We start from the raw sequence: 19,366 nt of genomic DNA on the forward strand, positions 1-19,366 counted from the left end.
TAACATTATAAAATCCGAATATAAATGTTAGTTTACAAGGATATCCAAACAAAGTGAAAATTCAACTGATATTTATGTAAGGAGAAGGATTCGAACATTTATATATAAAAGCCCACTATTCAACATTCTTCACCACAGATTTAGAATATTAACTCTATGGTGTGGTGCTATACAAAGAAGTTGATAAAAAATTCAACAAAATTAAAAAGCATTAAGGTATTATTCTCTCAATTATTGTTTTCTTTGATAATAATTCTTTTTTTCTCTAAGTATAATTGTGTTGATATGATGGAGAAGCTGGAAGAAGAGATTGAGAAAGAGAGAAGATGTGAAGGAGAATGATTCAAGGGAGCACTAAAGAGAATATACTTTTCTTTATTAACTTTCATGTGTTTAAATTAATATATATGCCTTTTGGTTGGCTAATTTCTACTTTTTCATAGAAGTGGATAATAACTGAAAGTTGCCTCAATCTCAAAATGCTAACAAACAAAAAATGAATAAATATTTTGAAAGGCCGTTATGTTTTTTGAATTTTGAATAATTTTATAAAATTAAACTCACTAAATTAAGGTATACATATGAGGTGCGTATAACTAAATTAGCCCCTTTCTTAAGTATAAAATTTGTGTAATTTATCGATCGAATATTATGTGTTTACGTCTTCAAGGCCCAAAAGCATATCGAGATTAGGGTCCCCTGTTTCTCGTTTTCACACACACCTTTTGCGTGGGTGTGTCATCCGCATAGAGGTCGCAGAGCCCCCATTCCGCTCCCCCCTCTCCCGCTCCTCATAAGAGCCAACATATATGATCAATCCGCCTCTTGTCGCAAAATTTTCACTTACTATTTTCTCTCCCCCAAAAAATCTTTCATTTTCTGAAAACCCTAGACACCGTTTCTCTCTTTTATCCCTTCTCTATGTCTACTCCATGAACCTTTGGTGGTCAAAACTATCAGATTACTTGCCTAATTTTGGTTCGATTTTTCTACCCATCCCTTTCTCGTTTCTGAATTTGTTGATTTTTTTCTTCGTTTTATGCTTAATCCATCTGGTTATCGGTGTTTTTGATCGTTGATTTGGCTAAAGTCGTTGTCTTTTGTTCCTTTTGTTTTTTACTTTCATTTTTTCCCTTGCGTTTGATCGTTGTACTGGGAACTGTTCTATCTGAAGTAGAAGTTTTTAGTGGATTTGTAGTTGCTACAGTTACATGCAATTTTTTTGGATGATCTCACCAAATTTGCGGTTTTTTTCTTGGAATTCCGTACTTAATGGTGTAACCTTTACTACAACAACAACAACCCAGTGTATTCCACAAACTGGGGTCTGGGGAGGGTAAGTGATGTAACCTTTACTGCTTTGGAAAAAAAACATCACTTTCAAATAGATTATTATTTTTCTTATTGATTGGATCCGAGTTGAAAGATAATTTTACAATGAGCTTTCGCAGTTCTGCTATTGTTGAATATATTTATTTCCCACCATTCTGCGATTATATGTGCTGCTAGTTGAAAGATAATTTTACATTGAACTTTGGCGGTTCTGCTATTGTTGAAAATATTTTTTTCCCGCCATTCTGCGATTGTATGTGGTGCTAATGTTGATTTCATGACCATATGCAATGAGATGTATGTCTGTTTGAAATCTGATATGTGCGGTCCGATTTTGAAGTTCATTTGAACTTGATATGAGTAAGCTAGATAAACTTTTAATAGTCTTAAAGCAAAGCTGTGTGATTCCGTTGTGCTCAGTATCAACTCATCAGCTTAAGTGCTAGAGTATGGCTTGTGAAGGCTTCTAATATCACAATCACTGGGCGAATTGGCTGTCCCTTTTCGTTTCCCTTTTAGAGATATATTGGATGACACCTCAGGAGATGTTGCTGTTTGCTTAAATACTAATTCCATTCATATGTTACTTCTTGGTTGCATTCATCTGTTTCTTTTTACAAATTTGTTAAGAACTTATGTGACAGTGCATTTTGGAACTTTAAATGCCTGAAGATTATTTCTAATTTTTCTTATGGATAGGCATTTGGGATGAGGTTTTGATAAGGTTGCACCTTTAGTTGGTCCAAGTTTATTTACATCCATTCCTATTCTGATTGCATAATTTTGTTTGGCATCATCTTATAGGAGATATAAGTTCAAAGCTGCTCTTGGGAAGCACAGGCAATCGCAGAATGAGCACCCAGGACAGAAGGGCACAACCAATTAGGTATACAAGGAACCACTCAAGAAGGAAGACGGTACTGTATGTAGATCTAAATGTTGCACCCCCATCTGATAATAGGGATCAGGAAGGAACTTCAAGTCATGTTCCGGGGGATGTGCCACCTGTACAAAGAGGTTCTTCTTCGACACCTGCCCCAATTGATGTTGAGGCACTTGATGATGATGTGATAATTATATCTTCCCCAAGGGAACTTGCAGAAGTACGCTTCACTATCCATCTCCAGTGGTTTCCCTTTACAATTTTATTGGTTGTGCATTATCTCGTGATTGCATTGGTAATTCAACGTTATGACTAATTATATTAGAAATCTTACTATTTTTGGCTAGGTACAAAACAGCTGCAGGAGGACTCGTGGACAGGTTATCCTCATTGACGAGGATTCTGGTAATTCACTCTTCTTTTAAAAGCTGTTACAGCTGTATATCGTGTGTACTCCATTTCTTCCCTAAAACTTAATCTTGCTCTGGATATCTGCTCTGGATATAAGTACTTTCTAGTTAGAAACAGGTCGGAAGTACTTACCCTTGTAACCTGTACTGGTGTATCTGGATTTGCCCTTTTCTGTTATGTTTAACAGCTCTATTTTAGTTGTTGCTGTCTCGGAGGATTAATTTTCAATCTATTAGCTATGGAGGAAGTTGTAAAACCTCTTTACTTTTTAGATACGGATTAAATGTAGGATCTAATTGTCCTCATTAATCTAGGTTTCTTCCAGTTTTGGGGATGAGTTGACCGTCCTTAGTAGGCTGGTCGACTTATGAAACACCATAGGGTCGAAGGTAAGGTTTATGTACCCCTCCTTGTATTTTCTGCTTTGTTTATTTATAATAAGGCTTGGGGATGTGCGGCCCAACCCCTGGCAGACTCATGCCCCATCCGTTTATTAAAAAAAATTGTCCTCATTAAATATATGTATATTCTGATTGAATGGAACACTGATTTGATGTTTATTGTTGAAATTAAATGACATGTAGGGAAATGAATGTCCGAAATATTATCATCAGTATGAATCTTGATGATGCATATTGGACGTTTGCGAGTACTTACATGATATTTTGATTTACTTTTTGTGATCTTCTCGCCTACGGGGAAAATGGGAAGTGTCGTAACTAGTAAGTTAAGTACCATGGGATTGTATAGACAATTTGAGGCATTTAATATGATTATCTGAATCAGCATCAGAGCGGTTGGATTAATACCATATTAAAAAAAAAAAAAAACCATATTGGGCACTTACTCCTTGGATAGCTTTACTTTGACTTCGGCTATATCATTTTCCTCCCTTGAGATTGGTCTGATGACATTTAATTATTGCAGACGGTCGTTTGCTTAAGTCTAACAATCGCAACAAGCGCAGAAGAGTCCCAACCAATCAGTCAACCATAATGGGCGATATTTACATAAACCTAGAAGCAAATAGCAGCTTAAAGGTAACTACAGAAGGTTCTTTTATGCTGTATTGAATGTTCTTTTCAACATGAGTGTTCGTGTTTTTCACTTATTCCCATTAGAAATAAAATATAATAAAAGTGTTCTTGTGCAAGTAACTTCTTTTTCAGTTATATTCATAAAATTCAAAATTTCAGAAGGATCTATTGTCACTAGTGTTCACAATATATTATGACAATGTCTTTTGCAGCAAAGATAGGAAGGTCTGGAGGGCGCGAATTTCGGCAGAGGATTAGGGCCAGTTTGGGTCGCTAGTGTAGGGAATTACTTGGTGGGGGTTTTATTCCTGTTAGGATTCCGTCTTCCATGTTCCATGTTTTATTACGAATCTGTGTGCTTTCCTCTGCCTTCCTCTGTTTTATATTACTTATGGGGGCCGTATTTATGTTATGTGATCTGCTTCTGTGCTTTACTGTGTGTTTGTGTGGTATCTCGTGTCTTGAGCCGGGGGTCTATCGGAAACAACCTTTCTACTTCATCAGAGGTAGAGGTATGGACTGCGTACATCTTACCCCCCCAGACCCCACTAGGTGGGAATACACTGGGTTTGTTGTTGTATTATTTACCTATCTTTCTGGCCATTAACTTCCTATGTATATGATATCAATTGTCATTATCTTAGGTGTGTGCAGCCCGAAAAAGGAGAGTAAGACATTTTGTTTAGTTTAGAAGCTTCAACTCTAGCCAATGTATCTTTTCCCTAGTTTTATGATCTTGTTAGCTAGTTGCATTATATGTTATTGATGTCATTATCTTAGGTGTGTGCAGCCTGAAAGGAGAGTGAAACAGTTGTATAGAAGCTTCAACTCTTGGCCACTGTATTTTTTTGCATAGTTTTAACTTTTATGAACTTGTTAGCTATTTGTGTTCTTTCTTAGCTTCATATTTCAAGCATACACTTGTTGGTTGAAGTTGTTTACTTAATAGCAATCTGTTCCTTGATTTCAATATGAATCCATCATTAGAAATGTCTATCCAAGTTCTTGCTTCTGTTGGAATCAGTTCTTTTCATATCACATTGTTAGCCCAATTATTGGTGTCATCTTCAAGGACTTCCATTTATCAGTGCATATGTGACCTGTTTAATTCTGTTACTCGAAATCTTGTTATGCATGATTTATATTGTTCTTTGTTGTTGATGCCAGGAAGGCGCTGCACAGAGTGCAATACCACCAAAGCCGATTGAACCCACATTTAGCTGTCCCATATGCATGGGAAATTTAGTTGAGGAGATGTCAACAAAATGTGGTCACATATTCTGCAAGATTTGCATCAAGGCTTCCATAGCTGCTCAGGGTAAATGTCCTACTTGTAGGAGGAAAATTACCATAAAAGACACCATAAGGGTGTATCTTCCTGCCACAAGATGAGATAATAAAGGTTGGTCTTCCTATCCCAACAAACTTGGCCGAGAAGTCCCATCTTCTTTCTGTTGTCATTTCGTCATATTAAGCATGATGTTATATGCCAGAATTTTCACCCATAAAATGAGAAATGGTGTTGGAATAATTACATCATAATCACTTCAATTTTTTTACAAAATCGAGTCATAATTGAGTGGATGAGAACAAATATGATAGGTAATCAATAAATGGAAACCGAGATCACAATTAAATTGAACTGGGACAGGAATTGTCGTCAAATTAATGTGAATGCAATTCAACCCTACAAAAAATAACATTCGTTTATGCACAAAATGCATTGTATTTCATCTAAATTTTTTGTTGCTAAGATATATATTCCATGAATAACCATCTCCCAGTGCTGCTTACCTGTTTGATTGACTGCGCGGTTTATTGGTGCAATCTTTTTGTTATTTGGAGGTTTCACTTGCATCATGGTGCTGGAAGTGCTTTCATCTGTGAATCTTATGAACAATGGTTATTTCTGAAACTGTAGTCTTTCCCTATAGTAGCAGCAGTAAAAATGATATTCTCCAGTTATAGTTGAGAAATGGTGGTGGTTTAAGTTAATATAATGTGAACAGATGACCCACATTGATAAGAACAATGCTGCAATTGATCTTAACCAAAAGACTGGGAAAGGCATAGAGCTGTGGTGATTGAAATTTTTTTCCGGAATGTCATTTTTTGTTTCATCCTATTAAAGCCAAACTTAGGTGTCTGTAACACAACAAACGTGAGCCCTCTAAATGGTCAATTCACTGGATAATCACGTAAAGTAGTCTTGGTATATTTTTTCCAATTCTTGTGGCTGGTGTTGCGGCGCGGAGCTTAATAGGTTTGGGTAAAATGTTCAATAGTGAGGCACAGTGGGTCGCTCCAAAGTCATTTGCCCTTCATTTTTGTCTGCACTGTCTTAATTCTTTGTTGGAAAGGCTGGCTGGCTATTCTGCTTCTTGAAAAAAAAAAAGCCGGCTGTTATATGCAGAGCATATTACCTCTTCTCTTTTCTGAAATAGGTATAGCTATATCATAGTGAAAGTACTAGCCTGTTGTTAAGAAATTAATTTGATGGACTGAGTTTTCCCTTTTTCATTTTCAATTCTGTGGGGCTTATTTTACCTTTTGTTCTTGTTACCTTTTAGCATGACGTTTTTCTTTGTTTGTTTATTCAGTTTTTCCTTGAATACCAGTTTTTTTGTGAGTAGTTCTGCCAATTAATTTGGTCAAATTCACTTTAGATGTTAATTCACTTTCCAGTTATAGATGTCGATTTGATTTAGTTCATATTTGGATGTTCATTCAATTTTTGAGTCAGATTCTTTGGATCAATTCTTGATTTAGATGTGATGGAGATTTTTGTTCTGCTTGCTGCTCGACAAGTTAATACCTATCTAATAAGTACTATTTTTCAGTTATGTGTCTTATTTTGCTGATTTTAGATTTTCTTGAAGTTGGAAAAGAATGTCTCTTTCTATCTGTACTAGGCTGCTCATTTATTATGGAATATTATTTATAATATTATTTATCTGTCTTTCTATTTACTCCTTCTGTTTAAAAAAGAATGATCTACTTTCCTTTTTAGTCCGTTTAAAAAAGAATGACCCCTTTCCCTTTTTGGCAATATTTTAATTTCAACTTTCCACATGGCATGTTTAGGACCACAAGATTAAAGGACATTTTGGTACATTTGACACAACTTTAATTTAAGGCCACAAGATTCAAAAGTCTTCTTTATTTTCTTAAACTTTGTGTCAAGTCAAAGTAGGTCATTCTTTTTGAAACGGAGGGAGTAGTAAGTTTTAATTTCATCTATAGGGACACTCCATTATAGGGAAGACATGAAAAAGATTCAAGGAGCATCATCTTAGTAGATGAATAGCTTAGAGGTCAGGTAGTAGAGGTAAAGAGGATCAGCGATAGGTTGATGACTATTAAGTTGGTCATTGGGGGGTTTACCTTGAACGTGTGTAGTGCTTATGCGCCGCAAGTGGGCTTGGATGGGGAGGAGAAGATGCGGTTTTGGGAGGCTTTGGATGAGGTGGTGAGAGCCGTGCCTAGCTCGGAGAAGATTGTTGTAGCAAGAGATTTCAATGGGCACATCGGGGCGTTACCGGGAGGCTTTGGTGATGTGCATGGTGGTTTTGGTTTTGGGGAAAGAAATGAAGAGGGGGCTACTCTATTGGATTTTGTGAGGTCCTTTGGGCTGGTGGTGGTGAATTCGGGCTTCCCGAAGAAGGACGATCACCTGATCACCTTCCGAAGCGCGATAGCCAAGAATCAGATTGACTTTTTATTGCTTAGGAAAGGTAATAGGGTGTTGTGTAAGGACTGTAAGGTCATCCCGATTGAGAATCTTTCGACTCAGCATAGGCTCTTGGTTATGGATTTGGGTATAAAGGAGGATAGGAAGAGAAAGGGTGAAGAGTGTAGACCTAGAATTAAGTGGGGTGGCTTGACGCCAGTGAATGCGTGGGAGATAGGGGAGAAGTTGGCGGGAATGAGGGTGTGGGAGTGTAGGGGGGACGTGGATAGTATGTGGGATAGGGTGGCTAGGTGCATCAGGGAGAATGCTAGTGAGGTGTTGGGTGTTTCTAGGGGCCAGGACGGGCATTATCGGGGGAATTGGTGGTGGAATGAAGAGGTTAAGAAGAAAGTGGAGACCAAGAAAGGGGCGTATGCTAAGTTGGTTGAGAGTAAGGACAAAGAAGAGAAGCGGGTAAACTGGAAAGAGTACAAGTTAGCTAGGAAGGAGGCTAAGTTAGCAGTTACGGTGGCTAAGAAGACAGCTTTTGAGAGCTTGTATGCGGGGTTACAGGAGAAAGGAAGGGAATAAAAGGTTGTTTAGACTCGCAAAGGCTAGGGAGAAGAAGGGTCGTGACCTCGATCAGGTGAAGTGCATTAAGGGGGAGGACGGTAGTGTTGGTGGAGGATGGACACATTAAGAATAGATGACAGTCGTATTTTCATAGGCTCTTGAATGACGAAGGGGATAGAGCTATTGTGTTAGGGGAGCTGGAGCACTCAGAGGAGTGTCGGGATTTTAGTTATTGTAGACGTTTTAAGGTAGAGGAGGTCAGAGAGGTTGTTCGCAGGATGCGAAGAGGTAGGGCGACGGGGCCTGATGAGATACCGGTGGATTTTTGGAAGTTTTCTGGCGAGGCTGGTTTAAGGTGGTTGACTGGATTGTTTAACGAAATTTTCAAGATGGTGAAAATGTTCGAGGCTTGGAGGTGGAGTACTATGATCCCTCTTTATAAGAACAAGGGTGACATTCAGAGTTGCAATACCTATATGGGTATTAAGTTATTGAGTCACTCTATGAAGATTTGGGAGAGAGTGGTCGAGGTGAGGTTGAGACGGATAGTGTCTATTTCGGAGAACCAGTTTGGATTTATGCCTGGCCGCTCGACGACGGAGGCAATTCACCTGGTACGGAGGCTGATGGAACAGTATAGGGAAAGGAAGAAGGACCTGCACATGGTGTTTATCGACTTGGAGAAGGCATACGACAAAGTCCCCAGGGAGGTGCTTTGGAGATGCTTGGAGGTGAGTGGAGTCCCGGTGACATATATCAGAGCAATTAAGGACATGTATGATGGAGCTAAAACTCAGGTGAGGACGGCGGGAGGAGACTCATAGCATTTCACTGTCTTGACAGGATTGCATCAGGGATCTACTTTTAGTCCCTTTTTGTTTGCTTTGGTGATGGATGTGTTGACGAGGCGTATTCAAGGAGAGGTGCCTTGGTGTATGCTTTTTGTAGATGATGTAGTTTTGATTGATGAGATGCGGGGGGTTGTGAATGATAAATTAGAGGTGTGGAGACACACTCTTGAGTCGAAAGGGTTCAGGTTGAGTAGGAGCAAGACAGAGTATTTGGAATGTAAGTTTAATGACGTGAGGCTGGAGAATGAGGTGGTAGTGAAGTTGGAATCACAGGTGGTATGTAAGAGGGATAGTTTCAAGTATCTCGGGTCCATGATTCAGGGTAACGGTGAGATTGACGAGGATGTCTCGCACCGTATTGGGGCGGGATAGATGAAGTGGAAGCTCGCTTCGGGGGTGTTGTGTGATAAAAAGGTGCCGCCCAAGCTTAAAGGCAAATTCTACAGGGTGGCAGTCCGTCCATGTTGTATGGAGCGGAGTGTTGGCCAGTTAAGAACTCCCACATTCAAAAAATGAAGGTGGCGGAAATACGGATGTTGCGTTGGATGTGTGGGCTGACTAGGGGGGATAGAGTTCGGAATGAGACTATCAGGGAGAAGGTTGGTGTGACTCTAGTGGAGAATAAGATGCGGGAAGTCCGATTGAGATGGTTCGGACACATGATGAGGAGGGGCATGGATGGCCCGGTTCGTAGGTGTGAGAGGCTAGCTTTGGATGGTTTTAGGCGGGGTAGGAGTAGGCCGAAGAAGTACTGGGGAGAGGTGATTAGGCGGGACATGGGGCAGTTACAGCTCACTGAGGACATGACCCTAGATAGGAAGATCTGGAGGACGCGAATTAGGGCAGAAGGCTAGGGTCAGTTTGGGTCGCTAGTGTAGGGAATTACTTGGTGGGGGTATTATTCTTGTTATGATACCTTGTTTCATGCTTTATTACGAATCTGTTTACTTTTCTTTGTTTTCTATTACTTGTGGGTGTCGTATTTATGTTATGCCATCTTGTTCCATGCTTTACTATGAATTTGTTTAGTATTCTGTGTCTCGAGGGGGAGGGGGGGGTCTATCGGAAACAACCTTTCTACTTTTTTAGAGGTAGAGGTATGAACTGCGTACATCTTACCCTCCTCAGACCTCACTATGTGGGAATACACTGGGTTTGTTGTTGTTATTGTTGTAATATCTCAGGATTCAAAAGTTTCTTCACCTTTTTGTGCCCAGTCATATCAAGACAATGAAACATGGGCATGTGCTCCTTCTGTTTCAATTTAAGCATCTTTAGTTTTAGACATAGAGTTCAAGAAAATAGGACGACTTTTTTTTTTTGAATCTTGTGATCTTAAACTAAATGTGTTTATGTACCAAAATACCCATTAAATCTTGTGGTCTTAAACCAGACAGGTACAAATAATCTTTAATTAAAGAGCTACTGAATAGACACACTTTTGCTATTATTTTGTTTTTCTAGGGTAGTTTATAAGTTTCTTATTTCCTTATGCAAGTTATTGCAGGCAGATGAATGAACTTTAGTGGCTAACGCTTTTGTCGTATGTTGCAGAGATTGGCCACCATTTTATTTGGTCTATGGAGGAATTGCTTGTAGAGGCAGGTTGTTGTTAAACTACATGGATTGAGAAAAATATTGGAGATTTTGGGAGGGGCAGCATTGTTGGGTGGGGGAAGTATGATTTTAGACTGGAGACTTTGGCTGTAGCTAATTTTGTACTTCGCTTTCAAAAGGTTAACTAGAGGAAAAGATGGAACTTCTTGAACTTCTGTTTATTGCATACTAGTTCTTGTTCTGTCGAGACTTTTTTTAAGTTCCTGACTATTATAGTTCAGTCCTAATGAAAAAAACTGTGCAAGGGAAAAATGACATATCTTGTTAGACACTTGATATTGGAGGGATAAGTTATATCGTATTTTGACAATTAGCTTTTTGAAATGTTCTGCACTGGTGGTGGGTTTTCATTTTGATTTTGGTAATTTTTGTTTAAAAAAATGTTGTTTTATTTTTTCAAATTAAGCAGCTATGTTTGTTGATGCGGTTTATAATTACCTGTTACATCAAGTTAGTTCTTTTTCTTAGGGTGTTTAATGAAGTTAAATCTGGTGTTCGATGTCCTCTGTTGTATATGCACAGCCGTCTGCAACTCACAAGTCCAAACTAGTTGCTTACTGTTTGAAACTTTAATGTGGTTTTCTTGGTCAAGGTACATTTTAAACATTTGTGTTTATTTGTTGTAGTATAAAAAAATGGAGCTCTCTTATTAAATTGTGTATCACGTTAAATATCATCATATAAAATTAGGATTAAATGGGTTCACTTTGTCTCTCATTGAAAGATGAGAGCTTGAATTGCAGCGAGCGAGTAGTGTGGAAAAATAAAAAGGAAAAAGAACTAGTTGGAGCAAGTAGCAAAAGACCACTATTTTTATGGACAAATTAAAGATTCAGAGATCTCCAGATTTGAATGTCTACTTTAATCACACGAAGCGCAGTTGGTCTTCAATCCCGTGGGAGAAAAATTGGGTCAAGAAATTTTTGCCAAAATTGAGGTTAAGAAATTTTTGCCAATGGGTTCTACTGCAAATGGATACCTACTACTGGAATGAAGGCCCAAGTAATAGGGACATCGAAGAAATAAACCTCAACTTTGCCATTTGAATGGTTTCACAGAGACGTGCCTCCCTACTCCCCCTTATCAATGCTTCTTTTTGCTAAATATTGGTACAGTTTTATTACACAATGGATTACTGAAAACCTAATTTTTGCTCTGTTTTTTTACCCTTTCTAGTTTTCAGGTTTCGTAGTCAAATTATCTGGAGCATGGAAATTGAGATTTATGGGTTGGCAACGAAGTAGGAAACTAATAAGATGCCTGTTTTGGGAAAATGCTCTAGTCCCTAGATTGAGAGGGAAAAGCTACCGACTGTCTAGCTGAAAAATGACAGATGTCGGTGATATCTTGCGGCATACTGCTCTAAGTCAACGAATTATTCAAAATAGTATGAAAACAATAACTATCTGCAAGGTTCAGGATGCCTTAAAGCATATTGACCACTAGGAGATGTGACTTAAACAAGAAACACCTTTTAGTGCTATTGATCTTCTTTATGTTTTGGACTATTTGAGGAGCATTTTACATTGGTTGCTCTTCCAATGACTTCATCAGTTGCATAATCTTTGAGAATCCAATCAGACGTCTAGTCCAGATTCTACCTTCGCTTTGGTCCAAGTCTCTGTTTCAACAACATCACTCCTGTTCCACATCATAGACAATAGAATTCATGGTTGCAACTGCCTTATACCATGCATAAACAAGTGCAAGCAAAGGTAAGTACCAAACAAGGTATTTATATGTTTTAATGTGCATGCGAGCATTTACCCATATGAGATGGGATTTTCTCATGGTAGGGGTTGTCGCAAATCCATCATTATGAAATCCAACCCTTTGATGAGCATGGTTGCATCCAACTTCCTGCAGATAGGTTTTGAGCTCTGCATTTGTTTGATCAAAGAGTGATTCTGATGAATTAATGATGAAGAAGCAGTAATAGATGAAGATGATGGTGATGATGAAGAGAAGAAGAAGAACATAAGAACAGTGGTGAGCTAGGATTTTCACTAAGGGTTCATTAGTGAACATATGAACTAATCGAAGGGGGTTCAACATTTATTATATATGCATAAAAAATAATTTTAATTATGTATATATAACTTAATTTTCCAACGAAGGGGGTTCGGATGAACCCCTACTTGAAGGGTAGCTCCGCCCCTGCATAAGAACAGACAGAGCAAAGGAGAGAGAAGAAAGAAACTGCCAATGAGTATCATTCATGTGTTGAAACTAGTACATACTACCTGTATATATATAGAATAGTCAACTTGTAGAGGCTAACTAACTAACTTCCTAACTAATTCTGTAAGTAACTGCCACTTGACTCCTTCATTACATTTGCATACATATATACAGACAGTGGTGGAGCCAGTATATTCACGAAGGGGTTCATAAGGGAACATACGAACTAACCGAAGGGGGTTCAATGTCTAATATATATACATAAAAAATAATTTTAACCATGCATATATAGCATAATTTTTGCCGAGAGGGGTTCGGATGAACCCCTCCGGCAAAGGGTAGATCCACCACTGCATACAAAATACAAGTATCAACCTATCTCCTCAACACCCCCCTCCCTCTCTTAAACTTAGTACTGCAAATATGTTAGCAAGTTCAAGTTTAGATATCAAGTACCCATGCTGGACTCTGTTCAAACTCTTGGTTAGTGCATCTGCAGGCTTATCATGCATTGAAATTACTCAAGGCTTTATTAAGCCTTGTTGAATCTTTTCTCCAATAAAATGATACTTTATTTTTATGTCTTTAGTTCTCTCATGATACACAGGATTTGTTGACATCTGAATTGCTACTTTGTTATTACTAAAACCTGTAACTGGTAATTGAACCTGAACTCCAAGATCTGATATTAAGCCAATAATCCAAGTTGGTTCAGCTATTGTAGAAGCTAAACTCTTGTACTCTGATTCAGCTGAGCTTCTAGACACAGTAGCCTGCTTTTCTGACTTTCATGAGATGAGTGAGTCACCAAGTTTGATAGTGTACCCTGTGATAGATTTCTTAGAGAATACACTGTCATGACCCAAAATCCAAGGGTCATGATGGCATACGTCGCGACGAACCTCGACGAGTAAGCCTATCACCTAAATTGATACACAAAGAGGAAAATAAAGAAATGCCCCCAAGGTAAGACTTCTAGAACGAAGCCAAACCATATAAGTATAATAAATGCGGATAAAATATATTAAACAATGCAGCCATAACTCCCAAAACCTGGTGTCAATAGTATAAGAACTTATCTAGTACAACTCGAATCCAAATGAAATTCATAAGATGTCCAAATACAAGAGAAACTTTGTTTTTAAAATGAAAGTAATGACATAGTCTATAAGAAAGGTAATAGAACATATCTGGACGCTTGGAGGCCAACCACTACCTTGAAATCTCTAACAATTGCTTGAGTCAAGAAAGTCGGGGCGCACTCGAGCTAGAACCTACACCGAAAAGGGTGCAGTAGGCATGGGTACGGTCAACTTGTACTCAGTAGATACCAAAGGCCAACCGAGTAAAGTAGAAATAAAGCATGCACAATACATACTAAGGGCACATCAACTGTAATCAGAAAATATCCCACAACGGTGGCCCATACTGCTTGCACTAACAGTTCATATACACACACACACACACACACACACATATATATATATATATCACAAATACAACAGCAATACAACAAGTATAATGTAAGTATACATTATATCACATGCAAGTATAAACAGAGAAGAACACGTATATACAAGATGGTCAAGTATAGGTAATAGGATATAGAGCAAGTAAACATATAACAAGTCAATATGAAAATCCAATCACAACATCAATCACAATAAAAAAAATACAATGTATGATATGATGATGCACGAGGTTGGCACACAGGCTTGAGATTGACACATAACCTTGAGATTGGCACACAACCTTTGAGATTGGCACACAGCCTTTAGGTTGACACATAACCTTGGGCAATATTCAGTATTTCCAGTGTTCTCAATATTTCTAGTATTTCCAATATTTTCAACATTTCTAGTGTTTTTAGTATTTTCAGTATTTCTAATGCACATATAACATAAGATACAAATCAAGTACATATGCATAACAACAAATATATATAAAGAAATAAAATAAATAAGTGAAATGATGCGTATGATGACATGCGAATGATGATGTAATGTTCACAACTATTCAAATGAGGATTTCCACAATCAATCCACATGATGTATTTCCACAACCAACCCCAATGTTACAATTCCACAACCACGTGAGTCAATATCCACTCATTATTTTCACTATCCATGAATTCTTCACATGATTCATATGCCCACAAAATATAAATATATTACAATACGCCAAAGGTACCACAATAGGTATTTCCAATCAACACAATACAATTATTCACATATATTCCAGGCTATAAACATCACATAAGACCCCGCACGGTTACACAACACATGATATCTCAAATTCAGCAATTACATCATATTCAGGCCCCCCACGAGAATAACATATAGATTACCATATTTAATAATTAGTTTCCACTCTTAACATGCATTTTGGTACATAAATTAACTACCTAGCTCAATCTGAAGAGTTAAGCCATAACCTACCTCGAATACTGAAGTCGATCTGCCACATTTCGAATCCACGGTCTTACTTTTCACAAATGATCCCAAAATTAACTAAAATCAACAAATATAGAATCTATGCATCAAAACAAAGCCAATGATACTCATGTTGCCTACTTTTAATTTTGGGTCAAAACAGACCCCCGAAATGAGTTTCCGAAAAAAAGGTCAAAATTATAACTTATTACTCCCTCTGTTTAAAAAAGAATGACCTACTTTGACTTGACATAAAGTTTAAGAAAATAAAGAAGACTTTTGAATATTGTGGCCTTAAATTAAAGTTGTGTCAAATGTACCAAAATGCCTTTTAATCTTGTGGTCCTAAATATGCCATGTGAAAAGTTAAAATTAAAGTATTGTCAAAAAGAAAAAGGGGTCATTCTTTTTTAAACGGACTAAAAAGGAAAGAAGGTCATTCTTTATGAAATGGAGGGAGTACAAAAATGTATTTCCCGTATTTTTAGGAATCTACAACCAAAACACAAGTCAAACGAGGTTCAAATTGAAGAAAAAATATTTTTAAGCTTTACCGGATAAAATCTTCAAAATTAGTGTTAAAATCAAGAATCGAAGTTGTTTTAAAGCTTAAATTGATGAAAAACTAGTAATTATAAGATTAAAACATCATCCAAGTGAAAAGGAGTGAAGTTGGGGTTTAAAATTAAGTCCTAAGATTTTTTGGGGTTTTGCGAAGTTAATCAAGGAATTAGAGTAAGAAAGGATGAAATCTCACCTTAAACCCATAATTAAATCAAGAAATAGTTATTAATTTAGCTTCCCAAGCTCCCACAAGCTTCACCTTTAAGCTCCCACACTATTTTAGGGTTTAACTCCCAAGAGGCAAGGTGAAAGAATGGATAATATGTGCCAAAAAAGCTATTTTTTATACCGCACCAGCTACTGAAAAAGCTATTTTTTAAAAGTCTAACTCAGACTTCGACAGGGTGTCCGAGATTCGTTCAGAGTCTGATATACATAAATAAACTATGCAACCATACTAAATTCGATGCTATGGACTAAATGGCGATATCACATTTTCAAAAAATATTATTTTCATAGAATTGACCCCCAAAACTTGAAATCACAATTTTCCAAAACGAGGGTCGAAATGAGATTTATAAGCCATAAAATCAAATCAAATATGTTACCACTCTAAAATCAATGTTTCGGACGCCTTGATGAAGTAGTATTTTCCATCTAAGGTCATTTTGACCAAATGTGGATCCCACATCCATATTTTTAATTTTTTAACTTTTCGACCAACAGGTTGAAATGAGCTTGGATGCATAGGGGACCGAATCAAAGGTCTACCTGGCCTAAAATCAATATTTTGGAGTTGTTGGGATAGTCTATTTGGACATCCATCGCACAAATCAAAAGATATCTATATAAGTTCAAAATAAGACTCTCGAAGCCACCAAAAATCACAATATCGCATAAATAGCACCAAAATACATCGAGAATCGTGTCAATCACCACAACATCCAAGAAATACTATAATGCAACTCTGGGAGGGTAAAGATTCAAATTATACAAAATCATAAATTTCACATGTTTAATAAAAAAATAGGTCGTTACATGCACAAGCAGCCAGTCTGCATCACAATGTGCTAAGCGAACATCCCTTTTGTTGCTAGATAACAATAAACCTTGTCATGGTTTTCCTTTGATATACTTAACAATTCTGAGATCTGCATTCATATGAGATTATTTTGTCTTTTGTAGAAATTGGCTTAGCGTTTGTACACTATATGTTGTGTTTGGTCTAGTCACTATTAGATACAATAATTTGTCTACAAGTCTCTAATAGGCATCTTGATCAGCAAACACATCACCACTTTGACTAGTTTTCTTGATATGCTGATCATACCTACTAGTAGTTAACTTTGTAGTGGTATCCATATGTGTAGAAGCTGGTTTGGCAACACTAAGTTCAGTTTCAGATATGAGTTCAAGAGTCCAGCACTAAGTTCAGTTTCAGATATGAGTTCAAGAGTATATTTTCTCTGATGCATGACAATACCTTGTTGAAATCTTGCAAACTCAATATCTAAAAAGTATCTTAGTTCACCTAGATCCTTTATCTTGAAAGCTTTATGTAGTGCTATCTTTGTCTTTAGGATTTAATCTAATAGGTTTCCAGTGACAAGTATATCATCTACATACACCAATACAATACAAAGATTAAACCACAGTTGATTAAAACTTCAGAAAATTCTACATTCCATTGTCTATATGCTTTCTTTAAACTATACAAGGATTTTGAGAGTCTGCAGACATAATTTTATTTCTCCCCTGACTCTGAAATCCTTCAGGAAGCTCCACATATATTTTATCCTTTAAACTACCTTATATAAAGTCATTAAAACATTTATTTTGATGGATGTGCCAGTGTCTAGCTACAACAATTGCAAGGACTGTTCTCAAGGTCACCATTTTAACCACAGGACTGAAAGTCTCTTGATAATAAATCCCTTCCTTCTAGCTATAGCCTTTAGCAACTAGCCTTGCCTTGAATCTTTCCTCCTCTCCAGTTAACTTATATTTCAACTTATAGATCCCTTTGCATCCAATTGGCTTCTTTCCTTTAGGTAGAGGAGCCACTATCCAAGTGTTGTTACAAGGGTTACAATTTTAGTTTGCATAGCTTCTACCCATCTTGGATCCTTGATGAGGGATACAAAACATTGTCATTGATTTTCAATGACACAAAGTCTTTTATCCATCCAGGAGGATCTTTTTCTCTTGATGATTTTCTCTGTAAATCCTAAGCTTGTCTAGTTGTTGCACTCCTAGTTTGTCTAGTAGTAGGAACATATATTGTTCTTGCAGCTGTAGTTCTTGACTTAGTAGTTGTATAAAGAGGCACTATAGTGGACAAGGATGATTCAGGTAAGTTTATAGTATCAGTAGTTGACTGTTATTGTGTTGGAGCAGGTGTAGTAGATGGTTTTTGAGAATTTGTCATTTCAATATTACTCAGATTCACAAAGTTGACTCTGTCAAGTAATAAATCTTGATCAGTCATGGGAAATATTGCTTCAGGTGGTTGAGTAGTCTAAATTTTAAAGGAAAATATATCTTCTTTGAATATGATATCCCTATTCATAAAAAGTCTTGTTATTGAGATCAAGTAGAAATATTCTTTCTTAGTTTCTGAGTAGCCCATATGTATAGCTTCTCTTGATCTAGGCATAAGCTTATCTAATTTATTAACAGTTTTTGTATAGCACAGACAACCTAACACTCTTAAATGATCAAGTAATGACATCATATTATACAACTTCTCATAAGGTGTCACATGAAGAAAGTCTGTTAATTAAGTATGTAGTAGCATTAACACAATGCCCCCAATATTTTAGAGGAATGTTACACTAAAACCTAACAACTCTTGTCATTTCTAGAATATGTTTGTGCTTTTTTTCATCCACTCTATTTTATTGCAGAGTATACGAATAAGAAACTTGATGGTTTATTCCTAAATTAGTGAACAATTTAGCACACAAACTATTCACATACTTTGTTCCATTATCAATTCTCAAGGTTTTGATATATGTGTGGAATTGATTCTGAATATAAGAAAGGAAATGATTAAGAATAAAAATGCATCAAACTTCAACGTAAGAAAGAGTATCCATGTCATTTTTAAGTAATCGTCTACAATATTAAGAAAACATTTATGACTGGTGATGTCCAAGCTACACCTCCTCTCAGAAGATGATACGGTTGCTGCTAAATATAATAACCCAATAAAGGTTGGGGTCAAATCCCAAGGAAATACATAGAATCATGGCTCTCAGCTATTGTAATCAATAAGTGGAACTGGAAAAGTAAATGGGGGGTTTTGAGTAACAATATCGAACTAGTAGCAAATATCAACTTCAGTTGTATTCATTCATAGGTGAACACTAGTATTGTGTTCCCCCTAGCTTCTCAACTCCGTAGGCTTATCGTACTTTGTTGAACCAACCCGATACCTTGCATGCAGAATCGATAAGTTATGTATCTTCTATAATCTTTTGGATGAGCAGAAGGATCTTACCCTTTACCTTTTGAGTCTCAGGATGTCACTTTCACCACCCCCAACTTAGGCTTTTAGGATCGAATTACATTCTTAAGTTCAAGGAGGATAGGTTTCAAGAGAAGGATAATAGAAGGGTCACAACTTACAATGTATTTCCCAAAGAAAAGTCCAAAGGCTCAAAATGGGTGACTAAGGATTATATCTATGTATTAGTAGGCTTTTTATGCTAAAGTGGGCTTCCAATGTCATAAGAATGGCCTAGGATCATTTTACCAACCAAATACAATCAAAATTTAGCCTTAAAAGACTAATAGGGAAAGTTCTAGATGGT

General features: G+C 37.1%; 1 protein-coding gene across 2 annotated transcripts; it reads left to right on the plus strand.

The window, feature by feature from the left end:
• The first annotated feature begins 673 nt into the window (after positions 1–673).
• On the plus strand, positions 674–10,698 carry LOC107842635 (E3 ubiquitin-protein ligase RNF4). 2 transcript variants are annotated; one of them, XM_016686582.2, is made up of 6 exons: positions 674–978; positions 2,137–2,435; positions 2,563–2,620; positions 3,554–3,666; positions 4,831–5,065; positions 10,312–10,698. In XM_016686582.2, the coding sequence occupies exons 1-5, from the start codon at positions 810–812 to the stop codon at positions 5,053–5,055; spliced, it is 864 nt and encodes a 287-aa protein (XP_016542068.2). In that variant the 5' UTR covers positions 674–809; the 3' UTR covers positions 5,056–5,065; positions 10,312–10,698. The 2 variants fall into 2 exon arrangements, with proteins under 2 accessions (XP_016542068.2, XP_016542069.2); XM_016686583.2 differs by having other exon boundaries at positions 675–1,336.
• Positions 10,699–19,366: the final 8,668 nt, after the last annotated feature.

The sequence above is a fragment of the Capsicum annuum genome, chromosome 9, assembly GCF_002878395.1.
Source record: "Capsicum annuum cultivar UCD-10X-F1 chromosome 9, UCD10Xv1.1, whole genome shotgun sequence".
Taxonomy (NCBI): domain Eukaryota; kingdom Viridiplantae; phylum Streptophyta; class Magnoliopsida; order Solanales; family Solanaceae; genus Capsicum; species Capsicum annuum.